Consider the following 26,362-nt stretch of genomic DNA (forward strand, 5'->3'; position numbering starts at 1 on the left):
ATTTTCCTCCGATATTTCACTTTACGTGATTAACATCTCTTAATTCACGTCATCACATAAATCACGTACACATTTACGTCATCTTGTTCAATCCGGTGTGAACATATTCAATCCATCATAATCTCAATCCATTCATAGCAATTTCAATAACCCATTTCATATTCACAACCATCACTTCAGATTCATAATCATTTCATTATCACAAGTTCTTACCAATTCCGACTTTCACAAAAATCTCAATATTAATAACAATATTAATATTCATGAATCATAATGATATATAGTAATAACAATAATAATCATAATAATAATAATAATAATAATAATAATAATAATAACAATAATAATGATCATAATAATATAATAATAATCATAACATTATTAATTAACATTATCCGATTTTAATAACGTTACAATAAACATCGTTGTAATATCGTACATCGTCTAAGGTCATGATTCATAATCGAAATCCATAGTCGTTATCCATTTTGTCATTCGTATCCATAATCCGTATTAAGTCGATAATTCATAATTATAGTCCATACTTATAAATTTTATAAGCACATAATAATCACGTAATCAATTCGTTTTACACTAACAAGATCGATGTTTAGATGGACATCGGAGATTACCTCGTGACACGTGCCTAAAAGTTAAGTTCATCGAACGGATTAGCGTTCTTGATATTCCTCGTTTACGCAATCAAAGTCTACAATAAATGTCGATGAGATCTAAGTTAGTTCCTAAATAACCCCTTTTATATACGTATATAAAATATACGATTTAAATAATCCAAATAACTTAAAGAAATTCTTTATTATTTTAAGAGAGTTTATGAATCAAAATTATGGTTTTTAAATCATTTATGAAATCATTTTAAGTACTTACGAAATTACTTCAACTTCATTTTTATTAACTTGAACAATTATTTTAAACATAGGAAACTAACTTTATTTTACTTCTTATTTTATTTTAGAAAATTAAGGAACATTATCAAGTCATAAAAGATTAAAGTGAAACTAAAACAATAAACATACTAACATAATAAGATAGACTAATTTAGGAAAGTCAAAGGTTTTGGGTTTTAAAAAATAAAATTAACAAAATAACTAAATAAGACACAAGTAAACAAAAAAGGCAAGGAAGAGGAGGTTTGAAAAGTAAACAAATAAGTTTCTCTCTTTTTTTTTTTTGAGAAAACAAGAACAGATATATATAACTAAATCCTCAATCCAACATCTTAGCCATGGTCAGAATGACCACGCACCATGCTACCAATATTACAATTAAGCAAGTCTGTATCTAAAAACTTAATACAATCCGGGGGAGGGATACAAAGTTCATGCAAAACATTAAAGCCTACGGTCCTCCCTTGTCCATACTTTGCTATTAAATCTGCAAGCTTGTTGGCGAGTCTACCTTCATACTGCAGCTCTAGACCGGGGTTTCCTTGGAGCAATGCCCTATAATCATGAACAACATTACAAACAATATTCTTGATATTCCTATTGCTTTTTATTTCCTCTATAGCATTTATGCAATCCGAAGTGATGATGCATCGGTCCCAATTCTGGTTGATTGCCCACTTGATAGCCATTAATATACCTCTTAATTCAGCTTCCATGGCATTAGAACAATAAGTGCTCAAGAAAACCGCACCCTGCCACTTACCATATGGGTCTCTGCACATTGCCGCTAAACAAGATTTTTTTGATAACACAAGAAAAGAACTGTCCACATTAATTTTCAGGGTAGATGCCGGGGAAGGGGCCCAAACTGGCTCGCTATTCGGACCAAGGGGGTTGCGGGAAACAGATGTTAAGGAGGAGGAGGTTAAGGAGGATAAGGAGGGGTTGGGTGCTTTTCCCACCTTAGGTTGGTCCCTAGAGTAGAACCATTCGGTGGCGGCCCAACTGGACTTTTTGATTGTAATGGAAGGAAATATTTCTCTTGCTGAAAACCCATGTGTTACGCCTTATCCAGAGGCCCCATAATGTGAATAGGAAGTCCACTTCTGGAGGAACCCCATTTAGAGCGTGGTTAACATTTTTGTGATTTTTTCTTTTAATCACTCCTTGAAAGGTATAGTGGTGTTATGGTGTTCGTCCCAAACCTGAATGTCCCTAGGACAGTCTCTTAAAATGTGGCTCATGTTTTCAACAATATGGGGACAAAACGGACAAAATTTATTGTAGGAATTAACTCTATAATTGATGTTTTCGTTAGTTGGTATTCGATTCCACCAGACTTGACAAAGAAAAAACTGGTGTTTTGGAAGGCCTGGGCCCTTCCATATCCAGCCCCAATCCTCATCCTCGCTGGGAGGAAAGAGAGATAAGTTGGCATTTTTTGAGCTGAACTTGCCCTTGATAGTCCAGGTGGAGTATGTGTGGTCGGTCGTCTTTGAAGAGAGCTCAATGGCTCTAACTCTCTCCACTAGATCCTTGGGAAGGTTCATGGAACAAACCGAGGTGATGTCATGGGATTTTATGGAGCTCAGGCATAAGTCATTTTCATTAATATTTAAGGGCCCCTGCACTAGAGATCTGAGACTATCTCCGTGAAGCCATTTATCATTCCAAAGGTTAATATTATTCCCATTACCTGCAACCCAGGCAATGCTATTGTAACAGCCCGCACTTCCGAGCTGCTAGCTAAACACACTTGAGATACGCTAATTACAATTAACGCTTAATAACCTCGAATTATATTCACTTGCAGCGGAAACATAACCTATAGAACGATCCTGGACCTGTGGGTCAGGCCCACAACAAATCATCCTCAATAACCAAATAACATATTACATAATACCTTGCTCGACTTCTAAAGCAATATAATAATTTATTCACAAATAAGGTTATATAACCCTAAATACAACCTCTGAACCATTACATCTAATTATAACCTTGATACCTAAATTCTTCCTTTTACTCCATTCCGAGCTTTCCACACACGAACCTGCAAGATCACTAACAATGAACTCTGCCCCCACCAGGACAGGTTCCAAGAACAAAATCAGAAAAACTGAGTACACACTGTCCAACCAGAACATCTTTTCAGTGGCTTAAAAACGTATTTACAGATTTAAACTTATCTTATGAAACAATTGTATTCAAGATTTACAAGACATTTGCAATCAAGATACATCGAAGTCATAAATAAAGAAGTATATAACAAATATTTGAACACAGTTTGTAATGCTACTTCCATAGAACTAATACCATCTTCCGAAGTCAACTCTAACATACTTTACGTCAATAAATCTATCCCACTTCTGTGGATCATCCACAAAAACATTTAATCCAGATGATCCAAAAACCTTGAATCCATATGCATATCATAATTAACTCCTGCATAAATTCCTAACAAGTTCCTTGGTAATCATTTCCAAAATCAGCGCATGAACTCTATAACTTGGGTGAGTAAAACATTATTTCAGAAATTAAAGTTTGAGATATCTTTCCACGAAATCATTTGAATACTCAAATACATATTCTATTTTTCTTTCAATATCATACTGGGGAAGAGAACACGAATAGAGTTGCCTTACAGGCGAATTCTCTAAGCTTTTTACAAGGGATGTCTCCCTCTTCCATTTTGTACTGCTTGCAAGACTTTTAATATGACCCCACATAACGGAGCAATACCCGCTCCAGAGCAATACCTGCTCTAACACATAATGAGCAATACTCGCTCTATGAATGTTGTTCGTCACTGCTTTAGCAGCTTCTTCCCCTCATAAAAACAGAATCATAAATTCATATTTTCGAAAATTCAGATTCATAAATCTCAAATTCCCATAATAAATCATTTTCGGGTACTAGATATACCCAAATTAAATTGCTTGCATAATATTCTAGTAACTTGGTATAAATCAGCCTTTAAAAATTCTTTGGCTAAGTTTCTTTCAATACCGACTTTAAATCATTTCCATAAAGGATTCTCCAAAACAAACATTTCTTACCAAAAGATCATATCTCCAAATTAGAGTTTTTATTCTATATAAACTTTATATCTAAAACACAAAAGTTCTTCATGCAGAATAACCTTTCCATTTAATCCTATTTAGCAATCCATCAAACTCGCAACCATCTCCAACATATATTTTCTATCTTACAAAATCCATTTCAAGGATTCAGAATTCTCCAAACACTACCTCTAAATAATGTGATATATCTTCTAGTCTGAAATTATCTTCCTTCCCAAAACACATTCGGAAAACTTACTTATAACTTTACAATTTCATATTAAATCTAATATCCCAAATGATTTATTGCTGGCTCCAATAGTACCGTAAATTCCCAGTGTAAACCAAAGTAGTTTCTTCCAAAGAATACCTAAAGGTGCTTTTAAAGAATATAATTTAATCATAATCTGGATTTCTTTTCCTCACAAACATATAACACAATAATTAGTTTATGAACTTAAGAAACCGAAAGATAAAACTTTCACAATTTATATCGGAAACTCCTTCCTTTTAAAGACTCATATTATAGTCATAATGATTCACATCACAAGCATCTATCTATAATTTACATCCACAATATAAATTCATAACTTGTCTAGTGGATATAACGATTATACTTGATATTTATGTCTGAACACTCCCACTTATGAACTCATTTATATACAATCATAATTTGCAAAATAGAAACCTATTATACAATCATCCAACATCCCATTTAATACTCTTAAGTCTCATAAATAATTAAGTTTAGTACAACGAATAGTAGTACTTAGATAGTGTAAGTTTAGATCAGGTCGTTCAAAATCATAATTCATAAACTTATTTAATATAATAACATCAGCTTTGAACAATACACTAATTGCTTATCAAAACTCCAATTTATAAATACACTAAGCTTATGAAACATCTCAATCATTGTAGCTCAAAGCTTCCGGAAAGAACATTATAAATTAACGCTGAAAATCAATGTTTTTCAGAGAACTCTCATGATCATACAAAAATACCAATTTCCAATCAAAAGTGGATGGACAATGTGTACCTCTACGCATCTTTAAATAGCACTCGACTCCATAAAAATCTTCGAGAGTCCAATATCTCCTTATTCATACTCAATCTCCAATAATCACCTCACAACAATAATAACAATAATTAACATTCATCTCTACTATAATTCAGATAAATGAATTACTTCCTCATACCTTCTAAACTCTTTTATGAACTAACTATAACTCTTAAATACAAACTATTTCACTTTCCAATTCACATTTTTCTATCTCACATGATAATTCTGATTTCCCATTCTAATGTATAGAGAATATAATCAAACAACATAATTTATATAAAACAGATTTTATAATCTTACTTAATTCAGAAGGATCAATTCATACTATAAGCTCCAATCCATTAAATAAAAGGAAATATTCAATCTTTAAGTTTAACTAACTATACCACAAACTGATTTTTTTTGTATATCAAAAGCAAGATTAAGAACTCAATTTATTTGTGAAATCATAAACTTGAAATAGAACCCATTTCAAGAGGGATTTGAATTCTTGGAATTGAAAAGAGGAGGAAGAGAGCTTATAATTATACCCCCATAAAAGAGATGAAGGAGATGATGGTTGCAAGCACCAACAACAACTATGCATGAATCACACACACACGCAGCAGCACCGTAGCACGAAAGAACACACAGCAGCAACGCGTCAAAAAGTTCAGCAGCAACACGAAACTTGTAAAGAGCATAACTCATAGCTCCGAACTCTGAATTGGACGATTTTTGTGCCTAAATTCAATAACTCGAAGAGATCTACAACTTTGATGAAGAAACAAGGAGCAAATTTGGATTGCATGTTAGAGAAAATTGCAGACATATTGACGAAAAACAGAGAAGAAGAAATAAGAGAGAAGGAAAATAGGTTTTTGGGGGTTTCAATTGCTCTTAATCTTTTGTAGGTAATCTAGTTTAGGAGAATTTGGAAAAACATTAGTGAATAAAGATTTCTCTAGAAACTTAAGAAGCCACAGAGAATGAAGAAACAGGAAATGGGTTTTTGTTCTTCTCCCCCCCTTTTTTTAGGGCAATTTTGTAATTTTAATGCATAAGGTTTAAAAATCTGATTTTGCTTCTAATCATAACTCTCATACAAAGATCAAATTAATAACACCAAAATGGAAATTATAAAAGACCATTTAAATAAATAATTTTATTCATACCTTAATAGAAGCTTCTTGAAAACCAAGCTATTACAGCTATGCTTGTAGGTCTCCCATCCAACTCCTATGCTCTTCCAAATGTGAGACCCTTTTTTAAAGCTTAGAGGATCAGCTCTTTTGTTGATGTATTTTTCTTTTATAATGTTCCCTGCCCACATCAAGTCGTTGTCTAGTTTCCAGCACAGGCGCGCAAGGCTTACCTTATTAAGATTTCTATGATTTGTAAAACCTAGCCCTCCATTAATCTTTTGGTTACAGATTTTTTCCCAGGCTACCCAAGTTATTTTTTTGTTATCATTTTTACTGTTCCAGAAGAAGTTGCTACAAATGGAGTCGAGTTTTGTTTTTATAACAGCAGGGAAGTCAATAAGGTCCATGTAGTAGTGAGGGATTGCTTGGAGAGTTGTGTTTATGAGAATCGCTCTCCTTGCTTTGTTAAGGCTCTTAGCTTTCCAGGAAGCTAACTTTGCGGCAACCTTGTCAATGATAAAGTTTAGTTTATTCTTGGAGGGCTTCCTATGACACAAGGGGAAACCAAGGTAGGTTCGTAGGTCATTGGTACTTAGAATGTTGAGTTCCTGTTCGAATTCATCTTTCATGTTCACATTTGTGTTGGGAGAGAAGTAGATCATGCTTTTTGATTCATTAGGCTTCTGCCCCGAGGCATCAAAGAAGGAGTTCAGAATGATTTTCATAGTGGAGAGGGTGGAATCATTAGCTTCCCCAAACAGGAGAATGTCATCAGCAAAGAATAAGTGGGATATCTCTGTACTACCCCCTCTAACTTTAAAAGGAGTCCAAGCTTTCGAGACGCAAGCTTCATGAATCTTCCTAGACAAGTAATCAAGGCAAATGATAAAAAGGCAGGGTGATAGGGGGTCACCTTGTCTAATGCCACGGGTCATTTTAAAGGTTTTTGTTCGGTTACCGTTCACTTGGGTAGAAGGAGGGGCAGCAAAGAGCGAAACAGGGGAGATGGGGGAGCGAAGAAGCTAGCGATTTTTCGGCAGCTCAGGCGAAGCAAGGTGGCGGTTTGTGTGGCGGTGGGTAAGGCGTCGAGAAATGAGGGAGGCTGGATTCGAGCGTGGTGCGAGAGAGTGGAGGTGGCTGGACACAGCAGGGCTGCGAATTGGGGGCGTTTGGCTGGCGGTTCGCGGCGATTGCAGGCCGAAACTCAGACAGTTCAGGTGATTCGAGGGTGGTCGAGTGGTTTCCGGCGTGAAACATAAATAGAGGAGGTTTGTTTATGGTGGTTTGAATTTTCATTTTTAATTTTCAAAATCAAAAATCAAAAATTTAGGAAGAAGATAAAGGATTGAAGCAAACCTTTTGAGTTGTTTTACTTGAGAAATCTGATGAGAGTAAATCAGTATTTACAAGGGGGAGATTTTCGGTCATAAATCCAATGGTGGATAAGTGAGTTTTGCTTTTGAAAAATAATTTGCCCCTAAATCAATTATTGCTGACAGTTGAAAGATTTCAGTTGCAAAATCTTGGTTTGAGTGCTTTGAACCAGACGAAGAAGAAGGAAGGAGATGGAGGTGTTGATTTTCTTGGTTCTTGAGCCGAACCAGACGAAGAAGAAGGAGGGAGGTGAAGATGGTGAATCACGTTTTCACCTTCTTCTTTTTTCTTTTTCTTTTATTTTCCTTTTGGCTAAGAGCATATGGGTTATGAACTTGACATTTGGGCTTTCTACAATATGGATGGACAATTAATATAAGGATACTCATAACAAATGTAAAAAGTTTAATTAATTAGAAATAATGAAATGAATAATAAAACAAGTAAATGATCTATTTTAAACTTGTTAAATAAATCAAAATTAAATGAAATCATTATTTTAATAAACATAATTAAAATCGCATTATCATAAAATAAATTTTGAGTGGAAATAATATTAAACCTTAATAAATAATAAAATAACTTCTGAAAATTCGGGGTATTACATCCACTCCTCCTTAAAAAACAAAGTTCGTCCTCGAACTTTAAAGTTAGATGTTTAATATTAACGAAACATTAGCTTTGCGCTTTGTTAGTATTACAATTCGGCCCCCCTTAAGGAGTTTCGTCACTGAAACTCGATAATTGTACCTCAGAAAAGAGTTCAGGATAACGCTTTCTCATGTTGTCTTCTGTTTTCCAAGTTGCTTCCTTGGTTTGATGATTAGACCATAAAACCTTGACTAACTTTATTGCCTTGTTTCGGGTGTTTCTCGTTTTGGAATCAAGGATTCTAACAGGACATTCTTCAAAAGTAAGGGTCTCATCTAGTTCAATGGTTTCAGGTTGAATAACATGGGAGGGGCCAGAGATATATTTACGAAGTTGAGACACATGAAAAACATTATGAACCTTGGCTAATTCCATAGGTAAGGCTAACCTATAAGCCACTTGTCCAATTCTTTCCAATATCTCATAGGGTCCAATATAACGAGGACTTAGCTTCCCTTTCCTACCAAACCTCATTACTCCATTGGTTGGTGAAACTTTCAGCAACACTTTTTCTCCAACTACAAATTCCAAATCGTCTCTTCTTTGATCGGCATACGATTTTTGTCGATCTTGAGATGCTTTCATACGCTCTTGAATCAACTTCACCTTGTTGGTAGTCTCTTCTATCATTTCCGGTCCTAAATTCAACGATTCGTTCACATCGTCCCAACATACAGGACTCCTACATTTCCGTCCATACAACGCCTCATAAGGTGTCATTCCTATGCTCGAGTGATAACTGTTGTTGTACGAAAACTCAATGTACATCAAATGATCATCACAATATCCTCCAAAATCCATCACACATGCCCTCAACATATCTTCCAAGGTTTGAATGGTTCTTTCTGTTTGACCATCTGTTGCTGGGTGGAAAGTTGTGCTGAATTTCAATAGTGTACCCACGGCTGTCTGGAGCTGTTTCCAGAACTTAGATAAGAATCTCGAGTCCCTATCCGAAAAGATGTCCTTCGGAACACCATGCAGCCTAACGACCTCATTAAAGTAAGCATCGGCTAATTGTTTCAACGACCAAGTATCCTTCATTGCTACGAATCTTTCCGTCTTGGTCAAACGATCCACTATTACCCATATTGCATTCTTTCCTGACCTCGTATTCGGTAATCCCATGATGAAATCCATGAGATAGATTCTCATTTCCATCCTGGCACTTCCAACGATTGCAATTTTCTCCAGGCTTCATATGTTGTATTTTCACCTTCTGGCAGGTTAAACATTTTGACACGAAGTCGGCTACTTCTTGCTTCATTCTAGACCACCAAAAGTGCTTCTTCAAATCCTTATAAAGCTTATCTCCTCCTGGATGTATAGAATACAGTGAACTATGGGCTTCCCTTAGGATTCTCGTCTTGAGTTCCTCGTCATGTGGTACACACAATCTTCGTTTATACTTTGCAACGCCATTGTCATCGATCTCGAACTCTGGTGCTTAACCACTTTCGTTCATCTCTCTTAACTTACTCAACTACTTATCTGCAGTTTGTTTCCTGAATCTCCTCAAATATATCCGGTCCAACAGTAAGAGCATTCAATTGAGCTTTCTTATAACCGGGTTCTACTATTTCCAAATTCAATCTCTTGATCTCCTCACACAGATCATTTTCCAGAATCAAAACGTTTAGTGAATGCACCTTTCTACTCAACGCTCAGCTACTTTGTTCGCTTTTCCTTCTTGATACACTATCTCAAATCATATCGTTTATAAGCTCTAGCTCGTCTTTGTCTCATATTCAACTCCTTTTGCGTATACAGATACTTCTAACTCTTGTGATCTGTATAGACTTTACACTCACTCCATACAAGTAATGTCTCCATACTATCAGTGCAAACATGATTGTTCCTAACTCCAAGTCATGAGTAGGGTGATTTTGCTCATGCGGTTTGAGTTGTCTCGACGCATAGGCCAATACTTTGCCATGTTGCATCAAAACACACCCAAATCCTTTCTTCGAGGCATCACTATAAACTTCAAATCCTTCTACTCCAGAGGGTAATGTCAATACCGGGGCTGTTGTAAGTCTTATCTTCAACTCTTAAATATCTTCCTCACACTTATCATCCCAATGAAATTTTGTTGTTTTCTTCATCAGTTATGAGAGGTTGGGCCGTTCTCGAAAAATCTTTCACGAATCTTCGGTAATATCCAGCTAAACCCAAGAAACTCCTTACATCGGTGACGTTCTTAGGTTGAGGCCAATCGGTTACTGCTTGAATCTTCGATGGGTCTACGAAAACGCCTTCTTTTGATATTACATGACCCAAAAATGATATTTTTTCCAACCAAAATTCACAATTTGAGAACTTCGCATACAATTGCTTTTCTCGGAGAATCTCTAATACTTTCCTCAAATGATCCTCATGATCTTTTTTATCCTTCGAGTACACTAATATATCGTCGATGAATACAATCACGAACTTATCCAAGTATGGCTGGAAAGTTCTGTTCATGAGGTCCATGAAAGCTGCTGGCGCATTAGTGAGTCCAAAAGGCATAATTGTGAACTCATAATGGCCATATCTCGTACGAAAGGCTGTTTTCAGAATATCCTCTTTAGCAATTTGCAATTGGTGATAACCCGATCTCAAATCGATCCTTGAAAACACTGTTGCACCTTGAAGTTGATCGAACAATTCCTCGATTATCACCGTGGCATTATTCAACTCCCTATAATCGATGCACAATCTCAAAGATCCATCTTTCTTCCGGACAAACAATACTGGGGCTCCCCAAGGAAAACACTAGGTCGAATGTACCCTTTTTCCAACAATTCCTCCAACTATACCTTCAATTCTTGGATTTCTGCAGGCGCCATTCGATAAGGAGCCTTAGAGATAGGTCATGTTCCTAGGGCTAAGTCGATCTTGAAGTTTACTTCTCTGACTGGTGGCATTCCAGGTAACTCCTCGAGAAATACATCCGAAAATTCCTTTACTACCGGAATTTGAGTCAACTCCTCGTTTTCCAATGGTCCACGTATTCTTGAATTAAAAAATAAAATACGTGATTGTCGTCAACTTGGACGTTCTGTGGTTGTGTTTTTTTGGGTGATAGTCAACTTCAGGATGAATTATTGAGTTATTGTAAGCTTCCTATTTGTTCTTATTTGGTTGCTTCGGAGTATCTTCGTCAATTTTGTGTTGGTTTAGATGCCAAAAATTTTGGTACTCTTGTTTCAGGTTAATTGATGTAGGACCCTTTGCCATCTTTGAATGTGGCTTATGCCAAAATTATTTCTGACGAACGAAGATAGTTGGTTTTCGAAGGCTCGGACCCTTTTCGTCCTGATGCTGTCATGTTTCCTGTTGTGTCTAAGCCAAACCCCGCTGCTGATAATGATCATGTGTGCAGCCAATGTGGTCACAACAGTCATGTCAAAGATCGTTGCTTTCAACTTCATGGATTTTCGGACAGCCGTGGGGGTCATGGCAAAGGGCAGCGTGGTGGTCGTGGCCCAAATCATGGGGGCGTTTGATGCCAACGCGAGTACTTATGTTCGTGGGGACTCAAGTTCCACTGATTTTGGTGATGTTGATCGCCATAGCACTTCGACTCTTTTGGATGAACAACGGCAACAACTTCTTTCTACTCTAAAAGGGTCTTCTTCCTCCACCGAAAAATTAAGTGGTATGTCTAATTTCGATGCTTGGCTTATTGATTCCGATGCTTCTAACCATATGTCCGGTAATCTTTATTTGTTTACTAATCTTCAGGATATTCATGGTAATGTTAATTTGCCTAATGGGCAGAATACTCTTGCTACTAACGAGGGTAGAATTGTGTTAAGCGATGGCTTGATTTTGGACTATGTCTTATATGTCCCTGCTCTTGCTTATAACTTGTTTTCGGTTTCTCAACTTTTGGAGAGTTAAATATTTTATTTTCTTCACTAATTAGCTATGTATTATATAGGACCTCACTTTGAATAACCTGATTGGAGCGGGAGTGCAGTCTAATGGGGTCTATGTTTTCAAGTCGGTTTGTGCTCGTTCTATTCAAGCTAATAAAGTGGCCAAGGTTGATGATACAAGTCTGTTGTGGCATCATCGTTTAGGTCACCCGTCTTTTAAAGTTATTTCTTTGTTATCCGGCCTATCTGGTAGTCATATGTCTCATTTTGATTTGGATTAAGCTATTTGTTTTATGGGCAGACAACCTCGAAACTCTTTTCCGTTAAGTAGTAATAAAGCTGGTGGTATTTTTGATTTAATTTGATTCATTGATATATGGGATCCCAATAAACTTTCGCCCTCTTGTGACGATCGATATTTTCTTAAAATAGTTGATGATTACTCTAGAGCTACGTGGATTTATTTAATGGTTCACAAATCCGAGGTTGCGTCTCTTATTCACAATTTTTACGCCATGGTCAAAACTCAATTTAATAAGAAGTTTAAGGTGGTTCATAGTGACAATGGTGAAATGTTTTTGAGTTTAATAGATTTTTTTTTCTAAGAAAGGTTCCTTATATCAAACTAGTTGTGTTGACATGGCTCAACAAAACGGCCGTGTCGAACGCAAACATCATGATCTTCTTAGTGTGGCTCGTGATTTACGTTTTCAGGCTCGTTCGCCGAATTTTTTTGGGGTGAATGTGTTATGACTACTATCCATCTTATTAATCTTACGCTCAGTCCAGTATTAAATGGCAAAACTCCTTATGAATGTCTTTATGGTGTTGCTCCTCCTTATGACGGTGTTCGTGTCTTTGGTTGTCTTTGTTATTGTGACGCCTCGACTACTAATCAACATCATTAGGTTAGTTAATCGTTTATTAGCAGCGGAACCTAGATAGTTTGTGCGTTACTACCGTACTTTCCAATTGGAAAGCACAAGGTAAACTTTAATTCAAAAAAGCCTAAACATGTTATAACCAGAAAACTTGACTATCCATTAACAAAAGAGTTAAGTTAAAACTTAGTCACTGTACATAGTCTAACATTTTATTATGATAGTAAGTGTTGAAAAAAGTTTAAACTGTTGAACTATATAACTACTCCTCACTGCTACGCTATCTCATTAGCATCACCAGTATCTAAAACAGAAAACGAAACGTTATGAGTCGATGTTCAGTAATATGTTATTCTAACAACGTAAATTCATTTCAAATCGTTTTATTAACAAACAGGGAGAAGAGAAGAAGTAAAACTATTTGATAAACATAACATTTGATCATAACCATTATCCTAAAACGGTTAGTTTTGTCAAAGAGCCCCATAGCTGGTTCCAAAATCAGTAACTTTGGTCTAATCTGTTTATAGATATACTCAAGTAAGGTCACATGGTACCATGTGCTCTTACCCTTTGGGGGAAGTGAAAAACCCCCCACGTTCTTCAAAGGTTTTCTCTCTCCACTAATATGGCAACTTCATCCTTGAATTGCTCAATCCACCAATAACAAAGCCTCATCATTGGTTTTACTTTATTTATTAATTGTGCATGAGAAAAAGTATAACACCTTCCCCCTGATTTTAGCAAACCCATACATGCTTAGTGTATTTTTTATTTACGAACTACTAAATGTCTTCATATACATTTAAACGTGTTGCATCGTTATTGGTTCATCTAATGGAATGACAAATTAAAGTTTGCAAATAAGGTTATGATGTCTATGGGATTTGCTAATTGTAGTACTGAATCCCTCCGGTTTTATCCACGTAGCTGGACAGACATTTCTGGAGTTCTTGAGTACTATTTTGTGATAAGATATTTTTGATGTCCGCAAAAGATGTCATCAGAATCTATAATTGGTTTGACACGTGAATAACCACAGAAATACGGAACATTTGTTGCCAACTTCAGCAATTTCAGTACTTGACGATAGGAGCATGAATGAGTAGTATCTAGAGAAAGTATTTGCCATATCCGATATGTGCACACTTTGTACATATTGGATCTTGATATGATTAAATGTAGTTCAGATATGATTTAATAGCTAGCTGATATAATATAAGATTTCAACTAACAAGCTCCCAAAAAAAAAAAAAAAAATTATAATTTTTTAACATTATTTTTGTCATAAAAATTACATAAATGCCATGATATTGGCCCCATATCAGATATGAGCATATCATTGCTCGTAGTATCTAGTCATTTACAATGCTTCTGTTTGATAAATGGAATTTAAATTTTGGCAGTTAGAATTTAGAGTTAGATTTATAATTTTATTTAACAAATTTGACTAACTTTTTATATAAATATGCTCAGTAAAAATTTAACTGATTGTTAAAATTTATTACCTTTTGTTTATATAAAATGACATTTATGGACATATAAACTGATATGTTAGTATTATACTTATAGGTAAAAAAAGTCATTAACATATTCTCTTACCTAATCCCCTGAAGAAAAAGCTCCAAAGAGGAGATCTTTCATTTTTAGAGTTTTCACCCCAAAACTCTCTCTTGAAACTCTTTTACCAAAAGCTCCCATAGAGCCTTCGACTAGTCAAAAACTCTAAATATGGTCCAAAATCTTTTTTGCCTCAAAACTCTAATTGACAAACCCTGTTCTCAAACATCATAGTTACTAAGATTCAAACATAGCTCCTTAACAATCTAATTTTTATCACTCAAACTTTAAATGAGACTGACGTATTAATCCTCAAAAGGAATTGCCTATAAGTTCAAATATTACTTTAATTTGACACTTCTCGTTACCAATCTTAAAATTAAAGTAGTGGCATAAATATCATTTTAAAATGTCTTAATTATTATGACATATATAGTAGATTTGTTGTTTTTTTCCCCTAAAGTTTTGCCCCATACCTGGCCATCTACCTTTTCAACTTCACTAGAAATGATGATATAAACCTTAAGTATATACGACAATTAAAGCTTTATTCTTCTCAAATTATAGAAATAAGTCTCAATATGAGTGAGTTTAATCCACTAAAATAAGCAAAGTTAAGCAAAAAGTAGATTTAATTTAACCAAATATTTCCTATATTTTTTTTTCTTTCTCCTTTAGAATCATGACACTTTTTCATATTAGAGAGAATCTTCTAAAATTTTCTCAATTTATATAAAAAAGTATAGTCATATGGGATCTTTTTTAATTTGTCTTAATTATTACTTTATATAAAAAGTACAATGGGAGACGCGCACAAGAAAGTGAAAATTATAAAAAAAAAAAATATAGAGGGAATATAGCTTAATTCATAAAATGTTAAGTTGGGAAAAATAAGCTCAAATTAGGCTCAAATAAGCTCAAATCAAGAAATAAAAAAGGAAGTTCATATAAATAAGCCTAATTTGTGCTTATTTTTCCCAACTTAACATTTTACGAATTCTGTTTCAATATGTTTAGAAAAAAATAAGTTGATGAATCCCTGGAAAAACATAAGTAGATGAAAACAAGCCAAAATTAGGACGAAAAGAGCATATACAATTTAATTTTATATCAAAATTATTTGATTTATTATAGAAACATAAGTTCTAGTAAGTCCGAATAGGCCAAAAAAAATTCTGTTTCAATATGTTCAAAGGAGTCCAAATTAGTTTTCATAAATGTTAAGATATCAAATTAACAAAAATATCTCAAAATAAAACATACTTTAATTAGCGTGTGTTTTGTTCACCTTATTTTTAGTCACTATCAGAAAAAATAAGTTCAAATAAGATTAAATAAGGATTAATAAGGTCCAATAAATTCAGTTCAACAAAAATATGTAAAAATTAGTTGAAATAAGTTTCATAAAAGTTTAGATAAGGTTTAAATAAATTTTGCTCACCTTATTTCTAATACTTACAAAAAAATAAGTTTAAATAAGGATGAATAAGGCATAATAAATTTAGTTCAACAAAAATAAGTAAAAATAAAATATGTCCTTCTCACAAAATAAAATTTAATAAATTTCATTTAGGGCCTGTTCTCCTCAGCTTATTTTCAGTTCAGTTCAGTTCAGCTCCAATCAGTTCAGTTCAGTTCAGATCAGTTTAGTTTAGCTCAGTTCAGTTCAGTAAGTTAAGCTCCATTCTTTTATAATCATTTTGTTAAATATTATTATTATATTGGTATAATTTATTTTACTAATTACTCTTATTATTATTATTATTATTATTTATTTTTATATCATTACTATTAAGTATTATTTTTATTATTATTATTATTGTTTCTATATATTATTTTGTTTATTATAGCTTTACTCATTATTATTAGGATGAACATTGTTTAGGTCAAAGCACAAATAAATCCACGTTTTTTAGCCCATAAACCAATCAAATCGCGTCAAAACGGTTTATGATGTAATTTTCGCGGTCCAACCCAATCAATATTTTTATTACTAAATATTATTAATTATTAAATCTAATTATTAAAATAGTAACATTAATTTACTTCTTAATATTATTTTATTATATATCATCATCAAGTATTAATATTAATACAAATAATGTAAAATAATTATTATTAATTATCATTATTATCATTAAATTATTATTATTATTATCATTAATTATTATTATTATTAATTTATGATTATTAATATCATTTATTTATAACTATCATTTAAAAATATCCAAAATACTAAAATTATTATTCATTATTATTACTTATTATTATAATAATATTTGTTATTCATATTATTATTTTTAAATATTATTTATATATTTATTATATTCAATTTAATTTAATTTAATGCAGTTCAGTTCAGCTATTTTATGCCGAAGAGAATAAGCCCTTCGTTACTAGATCTACTTTTATATTAAAATTAGACCGTCTCTTTTAATAATTTTTATAAATTCACATTACGTTTTAGAAAAAGCACATTTTCTTGTAAGGAATTTAGAGAAGTCAGATTTTTTCTGTTGGAAATTTAGAGAAGGCAGAGTGTATCTAATAAATTCAAATAAATTTAGATAACTAAAAATAAATTGAATAGGATACACCTCGAGTTTTTTTTAGCCACCTACTTCTGATATTTAAACAAATGAGAAAATTATTTGGCTGCCTTTTGCACTTTAATGATATAATGACAAGGCATCTCAGACTGCTAAAACAACACGCGGCAGCACTACAAATAAGCACTCAACACGTGGGATCTTATAAGCAACCTTAACACAAAGCATCTCACTGTCCAATCATCAGTACACACATGTCCTAACCCATAACCCTCACAGTACAGATTTATATATACTCACCCAGACTATCATTCCTCAACTTTAGCCATCCCAATTAAACCTCGCAGCCCCCACAAAACTTTTCCCACAATCCCAAATTAAAATGGAAGATCCCATAAAGCGAGTCAAGCCTGACCCGACGGGTAACGAATCGGATTCAGAAGTCGCCCCTGAATCACGAATTCTAAACGAGCAGATCCTTCTGCTCGTATTCGGGTACATAAAGTGGGACCTACGGACCCTCTGTGCCACTGCTCGAGTAAGCAGAAAGCTTCGAGCAGTGGCAAAGCGGATACTATGGCAGGCCCTGTGTAATTACAGGGCCCCACATATGGTAGCCGCTTTAAGCCACGGACTACCCGGGTCAAGGATCGGGGGAGGCTGGCACGCGCTAGCGAAGTTAATGTTCTTCTGCTGCGGGTGCCAGCCTAGCCCGAACCTTTCGGTTAGGGTGTCGCTTTCGGGCCACTTCGTCAAAGAGTCCCGATTCTCTAAGACATCGGGACTCAGTTTTTTGACGAAGCGGTGCCGAGGGGATCTGCTATACGTGAGCGATCCCTGCGAGCACCCTATGGGGGAAGGGAAAGATGATTTAGGAGTATATAGAGGTGTGTTTCGGGGTTTTATAAGGTCTAAAACAAGAGCCTATTTGATAGGGCGGCAAGTAAAATTAGACGAGCGAGTTCGGTGCCCGTATTGTGGGGCGCGCGTATGGAGTATGACGACAGCTAAATTGGTCCCAAAAAGTGCTGCTAAGAGGTTGGGAACGCATCAAGATGGGTTAGAATATTTTGTGTGTATAAATGGTCACTTGCATGGAGCATGCTGGCTTGTTCCCTTGACGTCTGATGAGGATACCCTTGATGATGTGGAAGAAGATGATGATGAAATCGATGGTGTTGATTATCATCATCATGATACTTGCAATGGTGGGTCCTAGATAATGCTGATTTTAGGCTATGGAAAACAGATGTTCTGGTTGGAGATTGATTTTTGTGGTTAGGCTAGAAAACCGTTGGATGTCAAAGTTAACACGGTCCATAGATTTTGATTTTTTCTGATCAAAAGGTAAGTGTGTGTTTTTGCCTCTCTTTCTTTGTGCCTTTCTTTTGTTGGTCAATTTTTTTTATTTAGTTATTTGTAACTTGTAAGGGCAAGTCTAGGAGCGAAATCAAAAAATGGTCTAAGTTTTAAAATAAGTGAAATACTTTTTAAAAAAAATTTTATATATAAATGAGAAGTGTTTTACTTATTAGTATAAGAAACTTCAAAGGGAACAAGGGTTAATAATACAAAGGGTAGGACTTTCCGAAATCTATCAATTATTTGTTCTTTTTTTATTTCTCATACATCTATTTTTTTCTGTTGTTACGGAGATTTAAAAGAAAAGATAAATGAAGAAAAAAAAAAGAGATACATATGATAGAGACATAGAAACAAGTAAATATTAAATATAATAATATTTTATTTATTTTGAAATTATTTAAATTATAAGTGTTTTATTTATTTTTAAAAAGGAAGTATCTGCACGTACTCAAATAATTAGAGAGGACTTTCATCTTTGAGCTACTGATCCTTTTTGGAATACATATAAAAGAACCCCAGCAGTTGCTCTCTTTGTGGGATTATGAGGAGAGAGTATAAACGTATTATTAGTTTATTAAGAGAGAGTATAAACGTATTATTAGTTTATTAGGAGAGAGAAAAAATTTGGCCAAACAATTGTTGCCCAGCTCTTCATGGTGGACCAAGAAGAAGAGGAGCAAAGAAGAAATAGGAGGAGAGAGAAAATATGGTAGGGTAGGTAGAAGAGTGAGAAAGTAATATGAAGTATATTAATCCATGACCTCAAACTATAGGGCAATCATTGATTGTGCTCTAAAAGAACCCCGGCCCTAAACTAATTTTCCTCCTATATATTTATCTCTTTTGTAGTAGGGATGAGCTTAAAGTGAAGAAGAAATATCCGCTTAATCAAAGTTCATGTTCATAATGAAAAACGTGAATCATTGAGAAAGATTCAAAAACTATTGATGGGCCAATATTATCTTCACTCTTATTCGGTGACAGCATATATTCACCATCCAGGAATACAAGAGTTTAAGTGGTAAAAGAGGATTTCAGTTGCTCCTGCTGGGTTAGTTTTATTAGTTATTGTGGGGCTGCAATTAGATTTTTGTTCTACTTTGAAACGTATATTGGTAGTTGGATATTTCAGTTGCTTATATTGTAAGTTGGAGATGTTAGTGATTCGTCCGGGCCAACTGCTTTATACTTCTTATGAATGTATGATGCAATTTTACATGATTGGAAAATGACATGTATATAATCATGTATTATATGTAGGCGAATATTGGAAGGGAATATTACATTGTACTTTTTTAGAACATGTTTGGTAAAAGTAGTTGTTGAGATAACTGTTAGCTATTTTAATTATCGTTAGTTTTTGTCTTTTTAGCTACTAAATTTTAATTGTCAGATAATTTATACAAAATTTAGTGTTCGATCAATTATATAGAAAGCAAAAACTGAATTATATTTCATCTTTTCACCTTACCTTGAAAGTTCTATCTTAAAATTTAGTTTTTAAGCGCTACCTTAACCATTAGAAGGTATGTTAAACATATACACAACACTTTTTACTCTTAATAGAGTTTTGATTTCATCAAATCTCTAAACATTATTCCAAAAAATATTGCGAGACACTTCACTTTATCTTCGAAATTATGGAGATCGGCATATTGTTCCACTTAATAAGGAAGGAAGATTACAATTAAATTCAAACCGTATATGGTGCGCACGTCCGTATGGTGAGCAAGGCGCGCACATGTACATGGCTAACAAGCGAACATGAATAATAAGTCAAATAAACACATGTAATGGCTAATAAGTCAAATGAACATATGTACATCTCTATTAGTATATGTTTATTAGTATTGATCTTTATGTTCATAATCTAGTGCTTGATGTTCATCGTGCGCACCTTCCTCACCTTAAAAACGTGTGCACCTACTTATTTGCACAATTCAACACTAAACATCCTTAGTTTATTTCGTACGTAGTTTTATTGCAAATTGAAGTCGCAGCTTATAAAGATGCTTATATTAATTTTATTCTATTTTTTAGTTGATGGTAAAATGCCTTGAAACCGAGCTAAGAACGCGAAGTTTGTTGGTCTCCCGGTCGATTGGGCGAAGTTGCCTCACCGGGCTATTGGAATAGCCCGACTGGGCGGTGACCGGGAGAGCTGGGTTTTATCTTTGTGGCGTTTTTGACTCTCGTACCCGACCAGACGGATTTTCGCTTGACCAAGTGGTTTTACCCCAGCAACCTGGCGACACATTTTTTTCACGTTTTATTATATATTGTGACCTTAGTTTTTTAAGTCGTCACTAGAGTTATACTAGGAGACCTTTCTAGGGTTTTATTAGCTAGGGTTTCTGCAACAAGTTTATTTTTAAGAGCGTTTATTAAAGGTTGATCATATTTATTAAGTTAATTATGTTTCGAAAGTTCTTATTTTATTTGAGCTTGGAGTATGAAGGTTTGTAATATACTTATTTATTTCATTTTATGAAGTTATTAATATTTTGAATTTGTGTTCCATTTATTTTCCTTTGGTCATTTATTTTTGAAAATAAACTCCCACCTCATTTTTCTTGATGTCGAACCAAATCAAACACTCCCCCTAGAACTGGGCATAGGCCGGGCCGGGCCTGTTCACGGTCTTGGCTCGGGGGATCGGTGAAATGCCGGGTCGGACTTAAATTTTTCGAATTTTATCTGCGGGTCGGGCTCGTGCCTCCCACAGGCCTGGCCCGTGTTTTATGTTGTTTTTTTTTTTGGATTTTTGACAGTTTTAGGCTAAAAAAACAAAGGAAAGCGGCGTTCGCAGGGCAACCCACTGCCAATCTAGGCAGGCTCGTGCCGGTGCGGACATGAAATAAAAAAAAATTCTTGACCGTGACAGGCCCGTGGCCCACATAGCGGACAACGGGCCGGGCCGGCCAACGTGCTGGCCCGACCCATGACCACCTCTAAGTCTCCCCCGCGTGTTCTTTTTGCCGGCCAAAACCACAACCCCATCAATCTCTCTCTTTGAACTCCCTCTTTTCCCCGTGAACCCCATCCCGTTCGCCCGTCTCTCTCTCCTCGTCGCACCTTCCCTTGAGTTCACCGACACTTCCCCCGGTGTTGCTGTCTCTTTATCTCCTCGCTGTTGTTGGTGTTGTGTTCTTGTTGTTGTTGGTCACTCGTACTCGTCGTGTTGTCGCCGCCGTTGTTCTTATTTGCGCCACCGCTTCGCCGACGCTCTGCTTCTCCCTCTCCTCGTTCGTTGGCGCTGCTGCTGGGTGGCGTTGTAATCACCACCCTGCCTCCTTCTCTTTCCATGTTTCTCTCTCTTCACCTGTGTTGCTGCTGGCAGTGGTCGCCGTCGCGTGATGGTGGATGATACTGGTGTCTCCTCTTCCTTTTTAGTATTGCTGCCAAGATGGTACTAACCCTTTGATCCTTTCTTGGATCTTGATTTCCTTCCTTTGAATAGTGAATAATGGTTTATAATTTGATGATGAATTGTGGTTGTTGATTGTGTGATATTGGTGCTGTTGATTTATCATTGTTTGTGAATCCGTATATTATAATTAGCTTATGTTTATTTTGGTTGATTTTATAAATATTGAAATATTGTGAATAGTTGGTGGTAAATGCATATTGGGGATGCCCCTATACTTAATTGATAAATTAAGTTGGTGTAATATTGATTTCGGAAGAGATTACTTGGATTATTTTATTTGATTAGAAGTTCTTGAATTAGTTGAGTCAAATGTTGGTTTAACTTGTTTAATGAAAGCCTTATTTTAGCTATGTGGGTTAGTAAGTAAGTAAGCTTTGCCTGGGTGATGTAGGATTTCGACATCATAATCCTTTAGGAGTTCAAGCCATCTACGTTGCCTCAAGTTCAATTCCTTTTGGGTAAAAATGTATTTAAGGCTTTTGTGGTCGGTGAAGATCTTACACGGAACACAATAGAGATAGTGTCTCCATATTTTGAGAGCAAACACAACTGCGGCTAGTTCAAGGTCATGATTTGGGTAGTTTTGTTCATGGGGCTTGAGTTGACGGGAAGCATATGCTATAACTTTATCATTCTGCATCAACACACACCCTAATCCATGCTTAGAGGCATCGCTAATCACTATACACAACAAATCCATCAGTTCCAGAAGGAAGAGTAAGAACAGGAGCAGTGGTGAGACGCTTCTTCAACTCTTGAAAAGATGCTTCACACTCATCACTCCATACAAACTTAACCGTCTTCTTTACCAATCGAGTTATAGGCATGGCTATCTTGGAGAAATCTTGGACAAATCTTCTATAATATCCAGCTAAACCCATAAAACTCCGAATTCAGGAACATTAGTGGTCTAGGCCATTCCATGATAGCTCTTATCTTTTGTGGATCAACCGAGATCCAGTATCTGAAATGATGTGCCTAGAAAGGCAACTTCTTTCAACCAGAACTCACATTTCTTCAACTTTGCATACAACTTCCTTTCTCTCAACACTTCTAACACCTTCCTCAAATGCTCTTCATGCTCGATTAAGTTTCTTGAAAACACCAAGATATCATCGATGAATACAACCACAAACTTATTGAGGTATGATTTAAATACTCGGTTCATCAGATCCATGAATATAGCAGGGGCATTGGTTAACCCAAATGGCATTACTGTGAATTCATAATGACCATATCGAGTCCTTAAAACAGTTTTTGAAATATCTTCTGGCTTTATGCGGAGTTGATGATATCCGGATCTTAAATCAATCTTGGAGAAGATAGTTGCACCTCGAAGTTGGTCAAAAAGATCATCAATACGAGGCAATGGATATTTATTCTTGATGGTGATCTTGTTCAACTCTCGATAATCAATGCATAACCTCATGCTTCCATCTTTCTTCTTGACAAACAAAACTGGTGCACCCCATGGCGACACACTAGGTCGAATATACCCCTTCTCGAGTAATTCATCTAGTTGCTTTTTCAGTTCTTGTAACTCAGCAGGTGCCATTCGATAAGGTGCCTTGGAGATAGGAGCAGATCCAGGAACGAGGTCAATGCTGAAATCTATCTCTTTCTGGTGGCATGCCAGGTATCTCTTCCGGAAATACATCAGGGTACTCACAAACTATGGAATATCGGATAACGAGGGTTCGTTTGGTTAGGTCTACCACACTACATAGGTATCCATAAGACCCTTTGAAAGTAACTTGAAGGCTTTCAAGGATGAGATGATTTCAGGTTTGGTTGGACTTTTCTTCTTCGATAAGAAACCTTACACCCATCTGGCTTCCTGAGGGTTATTTCATGGTTAAGGCAATTTATGTCTGCTTTGTACTTTGACAACCAATTCATTCCCAATATCACATCAAAGTCGGTTAATTCAAATTGAACGAGGTCTACTTGAAATTCACATCCTCCTATAAGAATAGGACAATTTCTATACATGACATCACATAAGATGGATTCACCATTAGGGATGGTGACAGACATGGCAGAGAATTCAGAGCATGTTTTGCATTCAAGCTTCTAGAAAATGCAGCAGATATAAACGAATGGGAAGCTCCATAATCGAAAAGCACATAAGTAGGTACAGAGTTGACAGGAAAAGTACCAGTAATGACAATATCATCGCCTTCGCTTCCTCACACTGCATCATAAAGACTCTTCCAGCCTGCGGGGGTCCACATGGAGGGTTCTTATTTGCGTTGCCTGCATTTCCACCATAGCCAGAGTTCTGGCCGTTTCTTTGACCACGATTAACGACATTTCCACTACGCCAATCTGGAATTGGACAATTTTAATCAGATGACCTGGTTTACCATCGATAACACTGATAACTTCCCTACGACATTCATTCGTCATGTGGCCTTGTCTTCCGCATTTGTTGCATCGAGGAATTTGCTTCTGATCGTTTCTCGAATACCCCGTGTTCGGCTTTTTGTTGAAGTTGTTGTTGTTGGAGTGGCTATCATGAGGTTTAGCTTTTCTTTTTCCACCCTCATACACTTCCTTTCGCAGCTTCATGTTCCTTTCAACATTGATAGCCCTGTCATATAGCTCTTGATAGGACTTACTCATGTTTACAGCAAGCCTTTCTTGAAGGTTCAGATTCAAACCTCCTTCAAATCGATTCATCCTTTGACGATCCGTAGACACCACATCAGGAGCAAATCGAGCTAACTCATTGAATTTCACAGCATATTCCAGAACTGACATACCCCTTTGCCTCAGATGGGTAAACTCAGTTTCCATCTGGAGTTGCAGAGACTGGGTAAAACTGGTTTCTCATAGCCTCCTTTAAACCTTCCCATCCAAATCCAGGTCGATTTGCATCTCTCTAGCAGTCTTCCACCACAGATCCGCTTGCCCTTTTAAGTAGAATACAACGAAGTTAACTTTCCACTTGTCTGGACACTGGGTGGCATCAAAGAGTTTCTCCATGCCATTCAACCATTCCTCGAACTCGGTGGGGTCAGGTTTTCCATCATAATTAGGCGGCTTGTGAGCAGAAAATCTTTTGAACATATTGGAGCATTCTTCCTGCTCTGTCTTGGCCCTTGGTCAATTTCCTTGCAAGAATTCCATCATCAGCTTCATTATATCCACCTGATCTCCGTTAGCATTTTCAGGCGTTTCTTCGAAAACAGGGTCACTTCGCAAGGTATCTAGCCTTGCCTCATTTCTTCAAGTGTGACTTCGCCCATGTTCCACTTCCTCCATTAATAGGTTCACTTTCACTTGTTGCCATGTTCTAAAACATCACATATTCCATGTGCATAACATGTTAAGCGAGGCATGACTATCATAGTAAATATAATATAAAAGCATTCTCATCCCCGATCCTAACACTCACACTCATTTTCACTTTTAAACACTTATTAACTACACCATTTAGTATTCATATTATTATATTATATAAACTCAATAACTTATGGTGATGACTCTCGTTTTACTAGATTACTTTACCATTTTGTTCACTAATTTAAGTAAAACCTTTGAGATTTTACTTGAGGTACCGAGAACCGTCGCTCTGATACCAACCTGTAACGCCCCGACCTCTAATCATCGTTGTTAAGTTAATTAATCGATTATTAGCAGCGGAACCTAGATAGTCTGTGCGTTACCGCCGTACTTTCCATAAGGAAAATACAAGGACATAAAACATAAACTTAAACATTTTAACATGAAGCATAATATAGATCCAACATTAGTCTTGATTACAGAAACTTAGTTACTAATCAGAGTTTTGACATAAATTAAATTAAAACCATGAGAGTCATATAATCTAGATATTAATTAAATCCTCACTGCTACGCCATCCCGTTTCACATCGGTACCTAAAACATAAAACAAAACGTCGTGAGCCGAGGCTCAGTAACATACTACTCTAACATCGTAAATTCATTTCACATCATTTTATTAAAAACAGGGAGAAGAGAATAAGTAAAACATTTCACAAACATATCATATCATGTTACATTATCTTCTTTATCATGTTCATCATCATATATTTTACTTTGGTAACTTGGCTAGTACAACGGAAGGGACGTCTCCCCAAAACATAGTAACATCATAAACGGAAGGCAGCCACCCGAGGACAAAAGCCCTCACTAAACGGAAGGTGGCGTTATTTGCCCAAATGCGCGGTGCCACCCGAGGACAATAGCCCTCACTAAACGGAAGGTGGTTAACCGGCCGGAAGGTACGTGCACGACCCGGGATAACAGAATACTTGCCAAGAACCGTCTTTCACTTGAATTTATCATGTTTCATTTCTTTTAAGCATATTATCATCATCGTGAATAATTATATTCTTTCATTTCATATCATAACATCATCATCTCATTTATATAGATCTATCATTCCTCATAAACATTTCATCTATGCAATCCATATATAAAACATAATATTAATCATGATCATAAAACATACTTGAAGGGGAATGCGGGTGTTAGCAGTAGACGTTACCTGAATTCCTGCTTAAT

At 35.7% G+C, this 26,362-nt stretch overlaps 2 protein-coding genes and 1 long non-coding RNA gene across 4 annotated transcripts; 1 reads left to right on the forward strand and 2 right to left on the reverse strand.

Moving 5' to 3' along the window:
- Positions 1 to 2,678: 2,678 nt before the first annotated feature.
- Positions 2,679 to 5,978, reverse strand: LOC104895567 (uncharacterized). The gene is made up of 2 exons (XR_007274225.2): positions 5,007 to 5,978; positions 2,679 to 2,982 (listed from the first exon to the last, which is right to left on the reverse strand). It is a non-coding gene; the product is annotated as an uncharacterized LOC104895567 (long non-coding RNA).
- An 11,356-nt stretch (positions 5,979 to 17,334) lies between these two features.
- On the forward strand, positions 17,335 to 20,909 carry LOC104908972 (EID1-like F-box protein 3). Of its 2 annotated transcripts, none has more exons than XM_019247165.3 (2): positions 17,335 to 18,382; positions 20,441 to 20,909. In XM_019247165.3, the coding sequence occupies exon 1, from the start codon at positions 17,418 to 17,420 to the stop codon at positions 18,252 to 18,254; it is 837 nt and encodes a 278-aa protein (XP_019102710.2). In that variant the 5' UTR covers positions 17,335 to 17,417; the 3' UTR covers positions 18,255 to 18,382; positions 20,441 to 20,909. The 2 variants fall into 2 exon arrangements, with proteins under 2 accessions (XP_019102710.2, XP_019102708.2); XM_019247163.3 differs by lacking the exon at positions 20,441 to 20,909 and adding an exon at positions 19,250 to 19,701.
- A 1,867-nt stretch (positions 20,910 to 22,776) lies between these two features.
- Positions 22,777 to 24,902, reverse strand: LOC104908979 (uncharacterized). Its single transcript, XM_057394763.1, has 5 exons — positions 24,681 to 24,902; positions 24,209 to 24,629; positions 23,989 to 24,158; positions 23,649 to 23,903; positions 22,777 to 23,472 (listed from the first exon to the last, which is right to left on the reverse strand). The coding sequence occupies exons 1-5, from the start codon at positions 24,900 to 24,902 to the stop codon at positions 22,777 to 22,779; spliced, it is 1,764 nt and encodes a 587-aa protein (XP_057250746.1).
- Between the last annotated feature and the right edge of the window lie 1,460 nt (positions 24,903 to 26,362).

This window comes from Beta vulgaris, chromosome 5 (genome assembly GCF_026745355.1).
Source record: "Beta vulgaris subsp. vulgaris cultivar EL10 chromosome 5, EL10.2, whole genome shotgun sequence".
In the NCBI taxonomy this organism is placed as follows: Eukaryota; Viridiplantae; Streptophyta; class Magnoliopsida; order Caryophyllales; family Amaranthaceae; genus Beta; species Beta vulgaris.